This window comes from Ahaetulla prasina, chromosome 3, assembly GCF_028640845.1.
Source record: "Ahaetulla prasina isolate Xishuangbanna chromosome 3, ASM2864084v1, whole genome shotgun sequence".
Taxonomy (NCBI): Eukaryota; Metazoa; Chordata; class Lepidosauria; order Squamata; family Colubridae; genus Ahaetulla; species Ahaetulla prasina.
Genome location: NC_080541.1, coordinates 85207343 through 85227891, shown reverse-complemented (window position 1 = coordinate 85227891; position 20549 = coordinate 85207343). Strand labels below are relative to the sequence as shown.

The 20549-nt window shown below is 39.8% G+C and overlaps 1 protein-coding gene across 3 annotated transcripts; it reads left to right on the top strand.

The window, feature by feature from the left end:
- The first annotated feature begins 757 nt into the window (after nt 1-757).
- Nucleotides 758-18830, top strand: LOC131194021 (leukocyte elastase inhibitor-like). 3 transcript variants are annotated; one of them, XM_058174558.1, is made up of 7 exons: nt 758-952; nt 1133-1317; nt 3782-3919; nt 4577-4694; nt 10675-10817; nt 15780-15947; nt 16893-18830. In XM_058174558.1, the coding sequence occupies exons 2-7, from the start codon at nt 1150-1152 to the stop codon at nt 17298-17300; spliced, it is 1143 nt and encodes a 380-aa protein (XP_058030541.1). In that variant the 5' UTR covers nt 758-952; nt 1133-1149; the 3' UTR covers nt 17301-18830. The 3 variants fall into 3 exon arrangements, with proteins under 3 accessions (XP_058030541.1, XP_058030540.1, XP_058030542.1); XM_058174557.1 differs by having other exon boundaries at nt 782-956; XM_058174559.1 differs by lacking the exon at nt 758-952 and having other exon boundaries at nt 1253-1376.
- The last annotated feature ends 1719 nt before the right edge of the window (nt 18831-20549 follow it).

The following is a 20549-nucleotide window of genomic DNA, read 5'->3' as shown; positions in this document are numbered from 1 at the left end:
CCATCTAGAAATAGTACCATTAAGGACTACTTGTTGAGTACAGTTACAAATCCATCTGATGGTGATGCTATTTATCCTATTTTTTCAAAGCTTACCAAGAAGTGGACTGTGGTCTACTTGTTGAATGCCTTGCTGAAGTCTAAGTATACTATGTCCACAGCATTTCTCTGGTCTACTGATTTAGTCACTATGTCAAAGAATGAAATATTTTATTTTAACTTTTATTTCTAGTCTGTCTTTTACAGCTATGTTTTTCGTAGGTGGGGCTATAGTTTCTTTTTGCATGAAGGCGGATGAGTTAAGCAGCTCTGCTTTCTCTCTGCTGCCTGTTACTTCCTTTGCTGTTTCCCTGATTTTTTTTCTTGTTATTTATAGGTTGAAAGAAACTTAATTATCTTTGACTTTTGTTTTAAAACTGTTCATTCTGAGCCTTTGCTTTCCTGACTTCCTGACAAGACTACATATATTGGAGCCTTTAAGAACAAAGTCTCTTCTGTAGGTTTCTCACCCCCGTCTGGCTTCTGCTGCTACTTTCGGTTTCCTTTCCTTTCCTCTCCCCCTACCCTCGCTTTATCCCCCTCCCCTTCTTCTTCGCCTCTCCTCTCCCTTCCTTCCTTTCAGTTCAGCGAGTTTATGCAGCTATGGGGGTGGTGGAGTGGGGTGGTTAAGTGCGTGTATTGGAGGCATTGTGCGGATGTGAAGAAATAGCAACCCCACCCTTCCTCCTACTCTCGCTCCTCTGAAGTCTTCCAACTCTCTTAAGACTGCCTGGTTCTGATCTCTTCCCCTGCCAGCCGGTGACGGTCAGGGTCCCAGGGCGCTACCGCCTCGCCAGTTCCAGAGTCCCCCCCCCCAGCGCTCCCTTCCTCGCAACATCAGGACCAGGGATCTGTGCGGCTGTGGCTCTGTGCGCATCCAACCCACCTTCAGCATCACCCCTGATATTCTCTCGGTTGGTAAGGGCGGGTCCCGCTTGTTGCCGTTTAAAGCTTGCGCTTGCTCTCCGGTGGTTGTTGCTCGGGATTGGTCCATAGTAGATTGGTCCATTATGGATTTTAAAGGTGCCTCCGAAATATTCATTCTTTCTTCCTTCCTCCCACCCACCCTCCCTTCCTCCCTTCTTGTTTTCAAGCTTTCCCGTTCGTCACTATGGATAAACTGGCTGATGCAAACTCGCAGTTTGCTTTGGATCTTTTCCAAAAGTTGAAGGAAGCCCACCCAACCGGCAACGTTTTCTTTTCTCCGCTCAGTTTATCGTCCGCACTGGCCATGGTCGTCTTAGGGGCCCGGGGTAACACAGCCTCGCAACTCTTGAAGGTCAGCAGAGATTTTTCTGATACGTTAGCATGGCTGCTACGAGGAATTGTGGCTCTTTTGTAAGTAGAGTTGAATTTTAAGTGCTGTATATTGGAAAGACCGTCTCTAGTTAAGGGATGAATCATCGTCTTAAAATGTATTAAGTAAATCGCCAGATTTCGTTAGGACTTCCAAGCAGTTAGTAAGAGACAAGGTCAGTAATGTTCTTTCGTGATTTACCCCAGGGTTTTACTAGTGATCTGCTGAACAAACGATTTCCAAGAGAATTAGGGTGAAAGATAGATAAATAAGTGATATAGTTAGGTAGCTACTATCATCAGCTAGCTAGCCAGATGATGATGGAGGGAGGGAGGCAGATGGAGAGATGGAGAAATGATCGAGATGATGGAGAGAGAAGGTAGGTAGGTGATAGATAGATAGATAGATAGATAGATAGATAGATAGATAGATAGATAGATAGATAGATAGATAGATAGATAGATAGCCATCCAATTTTCTATCGCTAAAGTTGGCCTTTTGATCAGCAGTTCTTGGAATTGTATTTTTAATTGACAGGTTACACTCTGAGAAAGTTAAGTTTGAAAACCCTTGGTTTAGATTTTCAACATATAGTCCAACCTGTGTGGAATAAGGATGTAGGAACAAAATTGATATACAAAACATACAAAGAAGTAATACTCTCTTTTTTTTTTGCCATGCCTCAACCAAACTCAGCATATAGACTCATGTCATTGTCTGCAATGCTATGCTCATGGACCCAATTACAGTAGTAGGTTGTGATAAATGAAAGCAATAGCTCTTTCCCCAAAAATGTTTAGCTTCTATGGGGAATTTATTTATTTATTTATTTATTTTATTAAATTTTTATACCGCCCTTCTCCCGAAGGACTCAGGGCGGTGTACAGCCAAGATAAAACATGAAATATATACAAATTAAAACATTTAAAACCTAGCAAATTACAAAAAGGCTGATAGTTAAAATTTAGTTTTAAAATTTTAGAAATATTAATAAAACCCCAAATTAAAATTTAACACTATTATGCCAGTCCCGCTTGAATAAATAGGTGTGTTTTGAGCTCACGACGGAAGGTCCGAAGATCAGGCACTTGACGTAAGCCAGGGGGAAGTTCATTCCAGAGCGTCGGTGCCCCCAGAGAGAAGGCCCTGCTCCTGGGGGCCGCCAGCCGACACTGTTTGGCGGACAGCACCCTGAGGAGACCCTCTCTGTGAGAGCGTACGGGTCGGTGGGAGGCATACGGTAACAGCAGGCGGTCTCGTAAGTACCCGGGCCCTAAGCCATGGAGCGCTTTAAAGGTGGTAACCAAAATCTTGAAGCGCACCCGGAAAACCACAGGAAGCCAGTGCAGCCTACGGAGTAATGGTGTTACGTGGGAGCCACGAGCGGCTCCTGTTACCACTCGCGCAGCCGCATTCTGGACTAACTGTAGCCTCCGGGTGCACCTCAAGGGCAGCCCCATGTAGAGAGCATTGCAGTAATCCAACCTAGATGTAACCAGAGCGTGAGTGACCGTGCATAAGGCATCCCGGTCAAGGAAGGGACGCAACTGGCGGACCAAGCGAACTTGGTAAAAGGCCCTCCTGGAGACGGCCGCCAGATGTTCATCAAAGGACAGCCGTCCATCCAGGAGGACGCCCAAGTTGCGAACCACCTCCTTTGGGGCCACTAACTCGCCCCCAACAGTCAGCCGCGGATGCAGCTGACTGTACCGGGGTGCCGGCATCCACAGCCACTCCGTCTTGGAGGGATTGAGCTTGAGTCTGTTTCTCCCCATCCAGACCCGTACAGCTTCCAGACACCGGGACAGCACTTCGACCGCTTGGTTGGGGTGGTCCGGGGTGGAAAGGTACAGCTGAGTATCATCAGCGTACAGATATTAATATTAATATTAATATTAATATTGTAATCTCCAAATGACAGAGTGTCAGCTCCTCATACTAAATGTACAAATGGAAAATACACATTTTGATGCTCTCCATTGCACACAAAGGAAACATCATCTATCCTCTTGTTATTCTTTATCAAAAATCATTTGTTATGAAAATCAGACTAACATTCAACTTTTTCCTTATCCATATCAGTTTCTTTTCTGCTGTAATTTACATGGATTCTATAACTGATACCTTAAGGTCATTTTGAATAAAGTCATCTGCTTAGTCACTTTCCTAAGACAAAATATATGGTAAACACATTCAGGCTTTGGTAAATCCATAATTTTTCCTTGTATATGTATAAGCCATCGTATTAATCTTAGATATTGTATGCACCTTTTTAAAAATGAAACCTAAGTTTGCAGAGAATGGTCCCTCGTACTATTTGTTTATGTATGCTTTCTACCTGCGAATCTGTAGATTTCTGAAATGTCTCCATTGTTCTTAGACAAAATTATTTTTGAACTAACCAGTTCTTATTGGTACTAAGTTAGGATTTATCTTTTCCTTGCAGGCACTTCATTTTGATGGTGTTGAAGACCTTCATTCAGTATTTCACCTGCTCAATGCAAAAATTAACCAGCGCAATGCACCCTATATTCTGAAACTTGCTAATAGATTGTATGGGGAAAAAACTTTCAACTTTTCATCTGTAAGTAGATTGCTAAATAAATAAACATCAATAATGTATGGGTCATCAGAATGACTTTATAGGTCTATTTCAAATTTTATTAGACTATGATATTTATCAATACAGTTATCCTTTGCTTTAAGTGAATCTTTCTTTAATCTCTCTTAATTAGGTCTGCTATGGTCAGCCCAGCCCAAAGATAATACAGTGAGATCCATTCATATCCATTCATATCCAGTCATTCATTTTCTTACCTAACGGACAGAGTCTTGCCAAATGAAAATTATAGCTACCTAACCTACTCTATCCTGAGAGATTCCAGGGTATGGCTACCCTGAACCTCTTCCCCCACCCCCCTCCATTTTAGGACTGCACAGTCTCTTAATCTGGGTTTCTCTCTCTCTGGAAAAACCTCACCCATCATTGCTTCTCCTGGTGGACATTCCATCACAGTTTTGAAATACGCAGTTTTACAGGTTCATTGAATCTCTAATTGATTGAAGATGATTTTATTTATTTGTTGGTTGGTTGGTTGATTATTTGTTTGTTTCTTTCTTTTATTTATTTATTAATTAAATGTAAATGCTTCCCTTCTTGCTATCAATAATAATTCTATTTATTTTATTATTTTATAATTTATTTTATCATTTATGAATATTATATGTCTTATTTTGCTAGGATTTCTTGACTAGCACCCAGAATTTGTATGGTGCTGAATTATCCACAGTGGATTTCTTAAATGCTCCAGACAAGGCAAAAAAGGAAATTAACCAATGGGTTGAACAGCAGACTGAAGGTGAGATTTTTTTAAAAAATAACAACTATAGTTTTATCTTGTCTTTGGTCTACCTCAGGGGTGTCAAACTCATGTCATCGTGGTGGCGTCACGTGACATATCTGGACTTTCCCCCTCCCTTTGCTAAACCAGGTATAGGCGTGGCCAGAGCATGACGCATCCGGCCCACGGGCCATGACAGCCCTGGTCTACATAATAGTCAAACCTTTACTTTTATCTTCCATAATGCTGCCATAAAATACCAATTTCAGGAATTGATAAAAGAGAAAACACAATAATAGTTTGCAGCAGTTAAACTTACAGAACTGTGGTTGCACAGTGGTTAATAAAGGATCCAGTCAGCAGCCTGTAACTTTTTTTTTTAATTTGCATTTATATCCCGCCCTTCTCCGAAGACTCAGGGCGGCTTACACTATGTTAGCAATAGTCTTCATCCTATTTGTATATTTATATACAAATTTACAAACTTGATAAAAGTATTTTATTTTTCATCAGACTTGTGATAAAAGGCATCACAAGTCTGATGAAAAAGAAAGTTTGAGAATAACCCACAGATACTTATTGATTAGATTGATTTTTCTTTATAGAAGTGGTTAGTTTATATTATTATAGAAAAGTAAAAGTTGAGGTTCAATGTTAATGCTTTATTCAATTGCAACAGAGGGAGTTGGAAGTTAGCGCCTTTATTTCTTTTCTATCCTCTCTTCCTCATTTCTCTTTTCCCTTCCCCACCCCTCTGTGTACCCTGTTTCCCTGAGACTAAGACCTATAGCAAAAATAAGCCCTAGCATGTTTTTGTACGTGCGTGCCTAAGCCCTGCCCCAAAATAAGCCCTACTTAAGAGCCTGCACAGCTGGCCACCTGCCCATTCTTTCTGGTTGGGGGCCCTGAGGTAAACCAATGCAAGGCACATGGGGCAGCTCCACCTGCCTCACCTCATGGCCGCAGCAGTGGCACCGCTGCATTATTCAGCCACCTGCTCTGTTGCAGCCACGAGCAAGCAGAAGAAGTGGGCTGGCAGCCATACGGAGTTCTGCTGGACGAAGCTGCTGGTGCTGTGGCCATGAGGCATAGTAGGTGTTGGGGCATCGGTGGCCTGGCTGCGAGGGCCCTGAGGTAAGCTGGTGCAGGGCACATAGGGCAGCTTCATCCCTCCTGCCTTGTGGCAGTGGCACTGGTACACTCCACGCCTCCTGCCCCACTGTGAACAAGCAGAAGTAGTGGGCCTCTTATACATCAAAAAAAAAAGACAACCCCTGAAAATAAGCCCTAGTGCTTAATCAGGGACCCGGTCTTATTTTTGGGTCCCTAAATTTGCTTTTGTATTTTTGTCTTCTATTCTATAAGGAAGCTGTGGTCTGCCCTCTTCTTAAGAAACCATCACTGGATTCCACCCTGTTGGGTAACTTCTGATCCGTCTCCAATCTTCCCTTTTTGGGGAAGGTTGTTGAGAAGGTGGTTGCATGGCAGCTTCAGAGGTTTGTAGATGAAACGGAATATCTAGACCCTTCCAGTCAGGATTCAGGCCTGGATTTGGGACAGAAATGGCATTGGTCACACTTTTGGATGATCTCTGGTGGGAGCGGGATGGGGGTAGTGCATCCATCTTTCTCTACTTAACCTCTCAGCTGCTTTTGATACCATCAACCATCATATTTTCCTGGAGCGGCTTTGGGGGATGGGAGTGGGAGGCCTTGTGCTATCCTGGTTCACTTCTTTCCTCTGTGGCCGCTCTCAGTCAGTGTTAATGGGAGGGGAGAGAGCCAGGCCTCGCCCACTGCTTTGTGGGGTTCTGCAGGGCTCAGTAGTCTCTCCGGTCCTGTTCAAAATTTATATGAAGCTTTGGGTGAGATCATCCGAAGGTGGCGGTCGTGGCCAGGAGGCCCTTTGTGCTAGTTGTGGGCCAGTTGCACCCTTTCCTGGAACAACAATCCCTACTCATAGTCACTCATGCCCTAGTCACTTCCAGTCTTGACTATTGCAACATGCCTTGCATGGGGCTGCCCTTGAAGAGCATCTGGAAGCTGCAGTTAGTGCAAAATACAGTGGTCCACATGGTTTTGTGCAGACCCCAGTGTTCACATGTATCACCTCTCCTGCGGGAGTTGCATTGGCTACTGATTTGCTTCCAGGTACAATTCAAGGTGCTGGTTGTCAACTTTAAAGCCCTTCACAGCTTGCGACCAAGTTATCTGAGGGACCATCTCTGGCCGGTCACATCTACCTGACCCATCAGAACGGGAGGCAGGGAATGTTGTGGGTCCCATCCCCTAGGGAGATACACTTGGTGGGATCCAGAAGAAGGGCCTTCTCTGAGGTGGCCCCCTCTCTCCGGAACATCATCTCCCCAGAGATTTAGAATGGCCTCCACTCTAGCACTCTTCTGGAAGGCACTGAAGCAGGGGTGAAAGGTAAAATTTCTTACTACCGGTTCTGTGGGCATGGCTTGGTGGGGGGTAATGTGACTGGGTGGGCGTGGCCAACTTTTTTTTTACTTTTAAAAGCATTTTTTCTACAACCGCTTCAGCTGAAAAAATGCTTTTAAAAGTTAAAAAAAAGCCTCTGATGATCACGCGACTCAGCTGGGATCGTCAGAGGCTTTTAAAACCTCTTCAGCCGAAGAGGTTGTAGAAAAAATGCTTTTAAAAGGTTCCTCTGATGATCCCAGCTGAGCCGCGTGATCATCAGAAGCTTTTTTTTTTGGCGAAGAAAAAATACTTTTAAAAGTAAAAAAAAACAACCCTCTGATGATTGCTCAGCTGGGCATGGGGGGGGGCAGGGATTTCTGCTATCGATTCTCTGAACCACCCGCCGCCATCACTACCGGATCACGTGATCCAGTCCAAACCAGGAGAATTTCACCCCTGCACTGAAGATCTGGTTCTGCCAGCAGGCCTGGGAAACCCAGAGCAGGATGGAGCCCATTAAATGGCTCATGTGAGGTGCTATCACCGGGGTGGGGGTGGGGTGATTTTATTATATTATTACAGTATATGACTCTTCTTATTAGTTTTATTGTTTTTATATGAGGTTTTATACTCTGTAAGCCGCCTTGAGTTGCCATGTGCGAATAGGCGGCAATATAAATTCAATAAATAAAGAAATTATTAATTAATAAAAGAATTTAAGCTTGAGAGAACAACCCACAGATCCTGTACATAGGACAAAATAAATGAATGTTCCATATTGTCCTTGCCCTTAAAGTATCTCCCAAGAGATACAGGTAGTCCTCAACATATGACCACAATTGACCCCAAAATTTATTTTGCTAAGTAAGACATTTATAAAGTGAATTTTGCCCTATTTTATGACTTTTCTTGCCTCAGTTGTTAAGTGAATTACTGCACTTATTAAATTAGTAACATAGTTGTTAAGTGAATCTGGCTTCCCAATTGAATAATAATAATAATAATAATAATAATAATATTTTAATTTGTATACCGCCCTTCTCCCGAAGGACTCAGGGCGGTGAACAGGCAGATAAAATACAAACATACACAATAGCTAAAAACAACCCTTAAAAGAATGATTTAAATTTGCCCAAAAATTTAAAATAACAATACACCCCACAAAATTACAAAAATTTAAAAACCCATCAAATTCAATTAAAATTAAGAATAAAATCAAGCTAGTCCAGCCATACAAAATAAATAGGTTTTAAGTTCGCGGCGAAAGGTCCTAAGGTCAGATAGTTGTCGAAGCCCGAGGGGAAGTTCGTTCCACAGGGTCGGAGCCCCCACAGAGAAGGCCCTCCCCCTGGGGGCCGCCAGTCGACACTGTTTGGCTGACGGCACCCTGAGGAGTCCCTCTCTGTGGGAACGCACCGGACGATGGGAGATAGAGGCCGGCAGTAGACGGTCCCGTAAATAGCCCGGCCCTAAGCCATGGAGCGCTTTAAAGGTGGTAACCAATACCTTGAAGCGCACCCAGAAGACAACAGGTAGCCAGTGCAGTCTGCACAGGATAGGTGTTACGTGGGAGCTCCGAGCCGCTCCCTCAATAACCCGCGCAGCCGCATTCTGGACTAGCTGAAGTCTCCGGGTGCTCTTCAAGGGGAGCCCCATGTAGAGAGCATTGCAGTAGTCCAGGCGAGAAGTTACGAGAGCATGAGTGACCGTGCATAAGGCATCCCGGTCCAGGAAGGGACGCAACTGGCGGATCAGGCGAACCTGATAAAAAGCTCTCCTGGAGACGGTCGCCAAATGGTCTTCAAAGGACAACCGACCATCCAGGAGCACGCCCAAGTTGCGTACCTTCTCCATCGGGGCCAGTGACTCACCCCCGACAGACAGCCGCATCTGCAGCTGACTGTACCGAGGTGCCGGCATCCACAGCCACTCCGTCTTGGAGGGATTAAGTTTGAGCCTGTTCCTCCCCATCCAGACCCGTACGGCTTTGCTGACTTTGCTTATCAAAAGGTGATCACATCACTCCGAGACACTGCAACCGTCATAAACATGAGTCAGTTGCCAAGCATCTGAATTTTGATCATGTGACCATGGGGATGCTGTAACAGTTGTAAATGTGAAAAATGGTCATAAGTCACTTTTTCAGAGATGTTGCAATTTCAAATGGTCACTAAATGAACTGTTGTAAGTCGAGGTCTACCTGTACTTAGAAGTCGACATTTCATATTAATGCATCTTCTTAATTCAATTCACATTCTTTTATTTATTAAATGTATATGCTGCTTATCTCACTGTTATAGCGATTTTGAGGATCTGATACAATGATAACAAAAAAGGAAACACAATACAAACTAATTAAAATTTAGAAAGAATAAACAGACCAAAAACCAATAAGACAGGAGGATGGGGATCTACTCTCTTTCCCATCAGCCACACCCACCATAGAACCTTCCTGTCGGGGCTCCAGACCAGCCAACAGAGTCAGATTTTAAGACTCTTCCAGAAGGCCAGGAGTGTTTGGGCCGATGTTACCTCAGCAAGTGAATATTAAAAACACTGACTGTTTTGACTAATATTTTTATTAAAAAGAGGATTTTACTTTAAATTGGGGTAATTTTAGGTTTGGCTAGTCTAGAGAAAAGAAGGACTAGGAGTGACATAATAGCATTATTCCAGTATTTTGAGAGGTTACCATAAAGAGGAGGGAATCAACTTATTGACCAAAGCACCTGTAGGCAGGACAAGAAACAATGGATGGAAACTAATCCAGGAGAGAAACAATCTGGAACTAAGGAGAAACTTCTTAACACTTAGGACAATTAACCAGTGGAACAGCTTCCCTTCAGAAGTTGTAGCTGCTTCATCACTGGAGGTTTTTAAGAAGATACTAGACAGTCAGTTGTCTGAAATGGTATAAGGCCATGATGGCGAACCTATGGCATGCATGCCACAGGGGGCATATGGAGCCGTATCAGTGGGCATATGAGCTCAGTTGATTTTCAGGCCTTCTGGGCCCACAGGAAATGGCTGTTTCCGGCCTCCAGGGCAGTGGGGAAGGCAATTTTCACCCTCCCCAGGCTCCTAGAAAGGCTCTGGAGCCTGGGGAGGGCGAAAAATGGGCTTACCGGGCCCACCATGTCCTCACGTGCCAAAAGCGGGGCGAGCGCTGGGGATTCATGCACATATGCGGGGGGACGACGACATAGAATTATGTGTGGGCAGACGTCCCCGCAACCCCGCCCCCATGCTCCTTCCGTTTTTTGGCACATGATGGCAAAAAGGTTAGCCATCACTGGTATAGTGTCTCCTGCTTGAGCAGGCGGTTGGAGTAAAAGACCTCCAGGATCCCTTCCAGCTCTATTCTGATTGATTGGTTGATTGATTTGATTGATTCTGGAGATGTGGCACCTTAAGCACATGACAGAAATGGCCAGTGCCATTTACAGCAGCTTTTGCTAATTCAGGATTTTTATAAAGAAAAATATTTACAAGTTAATTGCAGAGGGGAAATGTACATTTAAGAAGTGCATTTAGATTAATCTCATAATTAACAGTGAAATTTCTCCATCAAGGTAAAATCCCAGAGTTGTTATCTGAAGGATCCATCAATGAAATCACTAAATTGGTTTTGGTGAATGCTGTCTACTTTAAAGGCAGCTGGGCAAAGGCATTTAAAGAAAAAGATACTGAAGACAAGCCTTTTAGACTAAATAAGGTAAATGATTTTTTTGTCTCTCTTCTGTAACAAAAAGCTTGTTGTTTAGGCAGGTGTAGCAAGAGCCACTCTCATGAAGCATCCTCATAATCCTAACTTATCTGTAGTCATGTTTTTGAAGCTTTATCTCAGTTCCTTTGACCCTAATCATTAGTTACAAATCTCAACTTTCCCATAAATTAAACCTAATTCCATTTTGAAATGTTTTTGGGAAATAGTGGGTAAGTTGTCTATTTGCTCTAATACATGAAGGAAAACAATAAAGCAGTTTTTATTTATTTTTATACTATAAGTAGGTTTTTTCCCTTGATTTATTTATTTATTTATTTTTGTAAATAATTTTTATTTCCATTTTTCAACATCATATTTATATACAATCTATTATCCATCATTAATCATTAATTTTTATTTATTACTAATTCAGGCCTGCCCAACTGCCACTTCCTTGCTACACAACTTCCCTCTCTACCCTCTACTACCTTCCCTTATCCTTCATCCCCTTCACTTTACTACTTCCTCTCCTCCTTCTCCACTCCTCCCTTCTTCCACCCTATCTCACCCTCTTATTCCCCTCCTCCTTCTCTGCACTTTCCTATCTACTTTCTTCCCTCCTTCTACTCCTCTCTCCTTTTCTTGAAATGGCAGTCGAGCATCCCCAATATCATTTTAAATTTTTAAATTCATATCTTCTAAGATTACTGTACATTAATAATCAGTCCATGTATCACTTGTTGATTCATTTTCCCCCCCCCTCCTCCCCTTCCCCCGGACTTCCCAGAGCAAATACCGGGTATTATAACCACCAATCACAAGCTAGAGTATACAAAATATACATACCCTCCCACCTTAGAAAAAATTTAAAACTATAAATCCCCTCACAATAAAAATAAAAAGATAGGAAAGAATAATAAAAAAAGAGAAAAGAAACAATACCAACTTCACGTATTACTTCTTCTTACAGTCCTTTTTTTTTTTTAAATTAATCCATCTTCTCAAATTCAGTTTTTTTTTCCCCTTTCCCCACTTGTATATTCCTTCAAATTTCATAAGTCTGTTTCTCAAATCACAGTCCATCTTCTCGAACTCAAATTTTTGTCACTTATATATTTCTTCAATTGCCATAACATTTAATGTCCATTCTTCTTACAGTCCATTTTAAAAATTAGTCCATCTTCTAAAGTTCAATTTTTTTATTTATTTCCCCCCCCCACTTGTATATTCCTTCAAGTTTCATAAGTCCATTTCTTAAATTACAATCCAGCTTCTCAAATTCAGGTTTTCATCACTTATATATTTCTTCAATTGTCATAAAATTTAATATTCAATCTTCCAATACTACTCCATCAATCAAATATCAAGCAAATAATCATTTAAACTACATCCACAATATAACAGTAAACAGTTAGAATCATTACATCCACATTATCTAAATTCATAAATTTCACTTTCCAACCTTCACAATTGAGTAATATCATCCGATAGATTTATACCATACAAATAGCAAATAACACAAATCCTATAATTTATATCCTAAACAAATCAATTCCAAAAATTAACCATAATCATCCTATTCACATCTTAAACATTCCTCCCCTCTCCCATTCTATTTTCCCTCATTTCCAAACCAGTTAACTTAGCATCTAACAACAAAGGATTCCCACTCTTTAAAACATTAATATAAAAATGTCTCGCTTTCATAACTGAATTAAGAAAATACTTTCTACCTCTAAAATTCACTGACAAACCCATTGGGACTTCCCATCTAAAATGTATCTGATATTTCTTAAGCTCATCCACCAAAAAAACAAATTCTCTTCTGTTTCTTAGCATTTTAGGAGGAATTTCCTTCATCATTTTTATATCTTGTCCCAATATCTGAAATTTATTTTTATAAAAGGCTTGCAAAATTTCATACCTAACCTTTTTAGTTGTAAAATAAATAACCACATCCCTAGGTACTCTATTTTGTCTTGCCCACCAAGAATTAACACGATAAATTCTTTCAATATTAGTCTCAAAATCTTCTGGCTCCACACCCTTTATCTGTGCAAAGGCTTGCGTAAAAATCTCCTTTAAATTTTCCTTCCTATTTTGTTTCAACCCCCTCACCCTTATAGCATATTCCATTAATCTATATTGTAATATTACTCTTTCTTCATCTGCCCTATCTACCTTTGCCTTTATATCTTCCATCTTATTATCTAAGTTCCAATTGTTTTGATTTTTTTGAATTTCTTCTATTTTCCTTTGCAGCTCTAAATTAGCTTTATTAAATTCTGCAAGATCATCCTGCATCTGAATACAAGAACTTAATATTTGCGCAATTGCATCCTTTACCATTTTCATTTCCCTCTTCTGTTCTTCCACCACTTCCTTGAAATCCAACATCTCTTTCTCTATTTCATCAAATTTTTGATCTATTTCTCTCTCCAAAAACTCCTGTAAAAATTTTTTTACTTCCTTTTTGATTTCTTCTTTTAATTTTTGAATCTGAGCTGAAGAAATTTCAGCTGAAATTTCAAAGTTTTTAATAACTTATATATTTCTTCAATTGTCATAAAATTTAATATTCAATCTTCCAATACTACTCCATCAATCAAATATCAAGCAAATAATCATTTAAACTACATCCACAATATAACAGTAAACAGTTAGAATCATTACATCCACATTATCTAAATTCATAAATTTCACTTTCCAACCTTCACAATTGAGTAATATCATCCGATAGATTTATACCATACAAATAGCAAATAACACAAATCCTATAATTTATATCCTAAACAAATCAATTCCAAAAATTAACCATAATCATCCTATTCACATCTTAAACATTCCTCCCCTCTCCCATTCTATTTTCCCTCATTTCCAAACCAGTTAACTTAGCATCTAACAACAAAGGATTCCCACTCTTTAAAACATTAATATAAAAATGTCTCGCTTTCATAACTGAATTAAGAAAATACTTTCTACCTCTAAAATTCACTGACAAACCCATTGGGACTTCCCATCTAAAATGTATCTGATATTTCTTAAGCTCATCCACCAAAAAAACAAATTCTCTTCTGTTTCTTAGCATTTTAGGAGGAATTTCCTTCATCATTTTTATATCTTGTCCCAATATCTGAAATTTATTTTTATAAAAGGCTTGCAAAATTTCATACCTAACCGTTTTAGTTGTAAAATAAATAACCACATCCCTAGGTACTCTATTTTGTCTTGCCCACCAAGAATTAACACGATAAATTCTTTCAATATTAGTCTCAAAATCTTCTGGCTCCACACCCTTTATCTGTGCAAAGGCTTGCGTAAAAATCTCCTTTAAATTTTCCTTCCTGTTTTGTTTCAACCCCCTCACCCTTATAGCATATTCCATTAATCTATATTGTAATATTACTCTTTCTTCATCTGCCCTATCTACCTTTGCCTTTATATCTTCCATCTTATTATCTAAGTTCCAATTGTTTTGATTTTTTTGAATATCTTCTATTTTCCTTTGCAGCTCTAAATTAGCTTTATTAAATTCTGCAAGATCGTCCTGCATCTGAATACAAGAACTTAATATTTGCGCAATTGCATCCTTTACCATTTTCATTTCCCTCTTCTGTTCTTCCACCACTTCCTTGAAATCCAACATCTCTTTCTCTATTTCATCAAATTTTTGATCTATTTCTCTCTCCAAAAACTCCTGTAAAAATTTTTTTACTTCCTTTTTGATTTCTTCTTTTAATTTTTGAATCTGAGCTGAAGAAATTTCAGCTGAAATTTCAAAGTTTTTAATAACTTTTGGCACTATTTGCTTAAAAGCCATTTAAAAAAAAAAGGGATAGCTTAATAATAGACCACAAAAAAGAGAAAGAAAATTTTTTTTTAAAAGACAATTTCAAAAAAACCTATCTTCTAAATCACTATAATCCCAAGGAAGATGAAAAAATATAAATCATAAGATTCTCATTTCTTCCAATTAGTCAGTATCTTCCTATATATCTTCTTTTTCAACACACTTTTGGCACTATTTGCTTAAAAGCCATTTAAAATATATATATATATATATATATATATATATATATATATATATATATATATATATATATATATATATATATATAACTTAATAACAAGTCAAGAGAAAAGGAAAAATATTTAGAAAAGAAAAAATTTCAGAAAAATTTCAGTATAATCCCAAAAAAAGAAAAAATATAAATCATAAAATTCTCATATCTTCCGTTTAGCCAGTATGTTTCTATGTATCTTCTTTCTTCTATTTCAACACTAGCTGTTAGTAAGCATTTCTACTTTCGTTTTCAGAGCACACATTCCACAAAACCGCCATTTGCTTTCTTCTCTCCTATCTTCGCAGCCAATAAATCCTCAGGGTCTCACAATCTTCTTACAAACAGGTGTTAGAACTCCAGTTTTTGCTCCGTCCACGTTCCAATCCATCATTAAATCAATTCCTGTCGTGGAAATTGGACACTTCGTTTGTTCGCCATAAAGGCAAAAGCCTCTCCTAGCCAGGAGCTTATCAGGTTTTAGAAGGAGAACTTCCCACCAGCTTTAAAAGCTTATTAGGGCATCTCAACCTCGAACCTAATTGCTCAACTTTCCTCCTTCGCCCGAAGGAAAGAATCCAAGCTGTTGGACTCAGATTTATGATGTCCTAACAGCTTTACAGACTAGGGAGTTAGCAGCTAAATCATAGCTGCTTCTTCACGAAGCGGAGCCAAACCCGGAAGACCCCTTGATTTATTTTTAAGTTGGTTTAGATGTTCTGTTTATCCTTATCTGGAAATGAATTTCATTTAGCTTAATAGAGTTCCAAAGAACAGCTGTATATTAATAAAGTTTTGCAAAGATTCACTTCCCAGAACTAGTTCTATCAGTTTCAGCATGTACCTACAGAACCTTTATTTCTTTGTTGTTTGATAAGATCTTCACTGTAATATTCTTAAAATAATGCAGAGAGAAAAGAAGACTGTGAAGATGATGTTTATGAAAGAGATACTTCCTTTTGGTTATATCCCTGAATGCAAGTGTCGTGTGCTGGAACTGCCATACAAAGGAAAGGATCTTAGCATGATCATCCTTTTGCCTGACAGCATTGAAGATAATTCCACAGGCCTGGAACAGGTGATTCTATTGTTTCCTGCTATTGCTATAAAATTATTGTCCTAAACAAAATTATTCTAAATACAACATGAATACTTGGTAGGATCACCCATACGCATAGACAAAGTTGTGGTTTATGTGATGCACTGAGTGGCTCCACAGTGAAGAGAGGCTGCCTTATCCTGGGCATCTCCAGAAAATCTTCTAGAGTTCTCTACCTTTTTGTACCAGACACTATGAATCCCTAATCATCTAGGCTGAAAGAGTTGAAAACAGATTAGATCTGCATTAGTTTTTTTTTAAATTTGAATTTATATCCCGCCCTTCTCCGAAGACTCAGGGCGGCTTACACAGTGTTAAGCAATAGTCTTCATCCATTTGTATATTATATACAAAGTCAACTTTTATTGCCCCCAACAATCTGGGTCCTCATTTTACCTACCTTATGAAGGATGGAAGGCTGAGTCAACCTTGGGCCTGGTGGGACTTGAACTTGCAGTAATTGCAAGTTAAATAGTATCTTAAATAGTAAACAGTAAGGTATCTATAAAATAAATGCTTTTTATGTTACCTTTGGACAGGACAACCACGGTTTTCCTATGAAAATACTTTTTTTAAAAAAGTCTGTTTACTTCTAATAATGTTTATGCTATAAGCTCTGCATTATTTTTCTTCTGTTATTTTTTTATTTTTTATTCTCTGCATTATTTTTTCTTCTGTTAAAGCTGCAGATAGTTTAGCATGTGCCAGAAACCATCTTGCACTCAGTTCAATGCCATGTTTTTATTGTCTGCCATAGAGAAAGACCATGTCTGGGGTAGAGAAATGTGCTCCCTGGCTCTGCAAATTCATTCATCCTGAAGCCAGAGGTGTTCTGTTTTTCAGCAAGGAATTTCTCTGTGCTGAAATGAAAATATTGTGGCACAGTGATTACAAATGATTACTTCTGTTTCTTTGCCTTTTTAGCTGGAGAAGCAGCTCACTTTGGAAAAACTGCAAGAATGGACAAAGCCCAAAAATATGAATTCCGGCGTGGACGTCTATGTAAATCTACCTAAATTTCAACTGGAAGAAAACTATGATCTTAACTCTCACTTTGCAGCATTGGGGCTAGTAGATGTGTTTGACAGTGGAAAGGCTGATTTGTCTGGAATGTCGGGAGCTCAGGATCTCCATGTGTCTAAAATTGTTCACAAGTCCTTTCTGGAAGTAAATGAAGCGGGCACTGAAGCAGCAGCAGCTACTGGTGTTACATATATGCCTTGCTGTCTGATCATGGGGAAGGATTTTAATGCTGATCATCCTTTCCTATTTTTTATCCGTCATAATCCAACAAACACTATACTTTTCCTTGGTAGATTTGCTTCTCCATAGAGTGTATCTTAAGTCATAAAACCAACTTCCAGCCTCCTATAATATACACGTTTCCCTGCCTGCTTGGGAGAATTGCCATGAACAAGTTGAGTTTCTCCAGATGTTTTCCATCTTCGGTTTTCTTGAACTCCTGAGTCTGTTAACAGGTTTTATGTGACACCCCTGCTCTAAAGGGTAGCCATCTCTAATCTAAGACATTCAGGTGTGTTTGATTGCAGTTCCTTTAATTTCCAACTAGCTAGGAATTCTGGGGATTTTAGTTTGAGCCCTTGGAAGCCATTAGGCAAAAGTATTTGTAAAACGAATAACACATGAATTACTAGAATACAGTTGGCCTTCATTCAATATAATGTAAGAGTCTTTGGTCCTTGAAAATCATTGATAATATAGAATCCCGAAAGTGACTTCTTTTTTGTTCTTACAAATGCAAAGCCATTTGGTACGTGTCTTAGTAAGTACCGTGTTTCTCAGAAAATAAGACCAAATCTTATTTTCTTTTAGACTTGAAAGTAAACACTTGGGCTTATTTTCGAGGCAGTCTTACTTTTTTTGAGGTGCAGCAGGCCAGACACGGTGAGCTGGATGTGCCGTGGATGCACCATCGCCTCCATTCCAAACTTTCAGTGTTTGGAATGGAGGCTTTTTGGCAAACAGGAGGAAAATGGGAGGGGGGAATTTTTCCTGCCTGCCATCCTTTCCTCAGTATGTGCTAAGCTTGAGGAATGGATGACAGGCAGGAAAATCCCCCCCCCCATTTTCTTCCCATTCACCAAAAACCATCTCACAAGCCTCCCAAAAAGAGAGGGGAAAAGCAAAGGAGCTGATCGCAAAGTAGCCATTTTCAGGGAAGCAGACCAACAAGCAGAATCGCTGCACCCAGAAAGAGAAGGGCGCTGCCCCAAGGGGTCAGTGGGCTGCAGCTGCAGCCGGACAGATCCCCCCTCCACACCTGCGCCACCATTCATGCTGGCCACGAGCATCCCCCCAGACTTATTTTCAGGGTGGGGTAATATTAGGCCGATACCCAAAAAATTAGGGTTGGGCTTATTATTGGCATGGGTCGTGTTTTTGGAGAAACCCGGTACCTTATGAGGAATTACGGTGTAACTTTTCTTATCATTCAGTAAATGCAGAATTGTTGACATACGAATCATCACTGACCTCAATCTACTATTTTATTTTATTTTATTGATATTTTTTGTCCACATTCTCTCTGCACAGTAAATCTGAACTATATATTGTTGTCCATCCTTCAGGCATTGATTTTATTGAAGGAAGGTGTCAGATAAAGAAATTCTAATGTCAGTTTGAAGAGTTTGAAAGACTAGCTGTGTATATGAACAAACACAAGTAGGAGTCCCTGTTCAAATTACATCTTGGTGATAAAGAAGGCAGTGTCAATATCCCTCCATCCTTACTGTGTTTGTAGACTGCGATTCTAGTCACATTAAATTTTAAGTCTTTCTTTTGGAATAGAATTATCTTTTTTTTAATTTTATTTTTATTACAATTTTTTTCATAACAATTGTACATATTCAACAAAACCATGACATTATTGTTTATTTTGGATCTACCTTCCATATAATTTCTATATACATTATAAACAACTAATCATCAATAGCCTTATATATATATTGTTTTCTATTTCTATTGATTGTCCATGTGTATCAATTTTCCCAGACCGCATAGTATTCTGAATCTTCTTTTTCTTGTAGTTCTATGGTAAGCCTATCCATTTCTGTGCAATCATATACTTTTTGGATAATCAGACTCTGGTGGTATGTTACTGAGTTTCCAATATTGCACAAATGCAATCCTTTCCGCTGTTAGAATGTGCAAAATCAAATATCTTATTTTTTTTATCAAGTTTTATCTTAAACATTCCCAAGATAAATGTTTCTGGATTCAGTTCAATTTAGCATTTTGTTATCTCTTGTAACCATCCCTGTATCTTAACCCAGTACTTTTTCGCTTCGTGGCACGTCCACCAGGCATGAAAGAAGGTACCTTGATGTTGATTACATTTCCACCACTTTGGACTTAGATTCGGGTACATTTTGACCAACTTAGCTGGTGCTAGGTGCCAGCGGTAAAGCATTTTATATTGATTTCTTTGTAAGCAATAGTTTTGGTTAATTTTAAATTTTTATTCCAGATTATTTCCCAATTATCTAAATCTGTATTGTACCCTATGTTCTTTGCCCATGCAATCATCGGTTCTTTCACCGCCTCTTCCATTCTATCAAACTCTAGTAGGTATTTGTATAATTTAGATATTAATTTTCTTTCTGGGCCTATCAATAATTTGTCTAGTTGATTTGGTTCCATATCAATTCCAAATTCTTCCATGTCTTTCTTATATCTGGATTTCAATTGTAAATATGGCCACCAATCTATCAATATTCCCTGTTCCTTTAATGTCTGAATATTTTTGAGTTTTCCCTGTTTGTCTAATATTTCCGAATATCTTGGCATCTTACTTATGTCTAGTGTGTTGGGGTGGATCATATTACTATGCAGTCAATTCAGCTTGCCTTAGGACATCATAGTTTGTCATTTTTCTGATGTCATGGCCGGCCATGGTTGCCTCTGCTGAGCTTGTAATAAGTGTAAAAGATGCTAGAATGTGTATGTGTGTGCACACAGCATGCCAAAGGAGACATTCTTCTCCCAATCCCAGACATTTTTGGTATTTCCCTGTCTGGCATCCCCTCCCAGCAAAGCAGGAGGTGGAGGATGCTGCTGCTGCTGCGTGTGGAAACGTGGAGTAGAAAATGTGCAGGAAGCAGTTTCCTCTGAGTCCAACATCTGCCTTGACAGATCTCTGGAGACCAAGAGGAGGCAGCAGTGGAGCAATGCTTCCTCATCCTGCAGGAGGAAGTCTGGCCCTTCTCGAAAGTTAATCCCTGGGTCCAACCGTCTGTGATAAGGATGCTGGCTTCTTGGGGCAGCTTTCCCTCATGCAGTTCTCCCGCCACCTCTCCTCATCTCCAGAGATCTGTCAAAGCAGAATTTGGACTCATAGGAAACTGCTTCCTATAAACTTTCTCCTCCATTCTTCCACATGCAGCAGCGTAGTCCTCCACCTCCTGTGGGGTCAGGCAAGGCTGGAATGGGGGATCCAGACATCTTCAGCAGAGGGAGGTGAGACCAGAGCAATCACTAAAGCCTAATCCACAGAGGAGCCTCACCGTCCTTTTCATGCCATGCAGAGTACCCCTGGACAGCGGCACGCGCTTTCCGGAGCCC

Bases quoted from the DNA above. Each gene is read 5' to 3' on its own strand.
- LOC131194021 (XM_058174558.1), top strand. From the start codon at position 1,150: ATGGATAAACTGGCTGATGCAAACTCGCAGTTTGCTTTGGATCTTTTC. The intron at 3,920-4,576 runs GTAAGTAGATTG...TTATTTTGCTAG, and splicing joins AAACTTTCAACTTTTCATCT to GATTTCTTGACTAGCACCCA. The intron at 15,948-16,892 runs GTGATTCTATTG...TTGCCTTTTTAG, and splicing joins ATTCCACAGGCCTGGAACAG to CTGGAGAAGCAGCTCACTTT.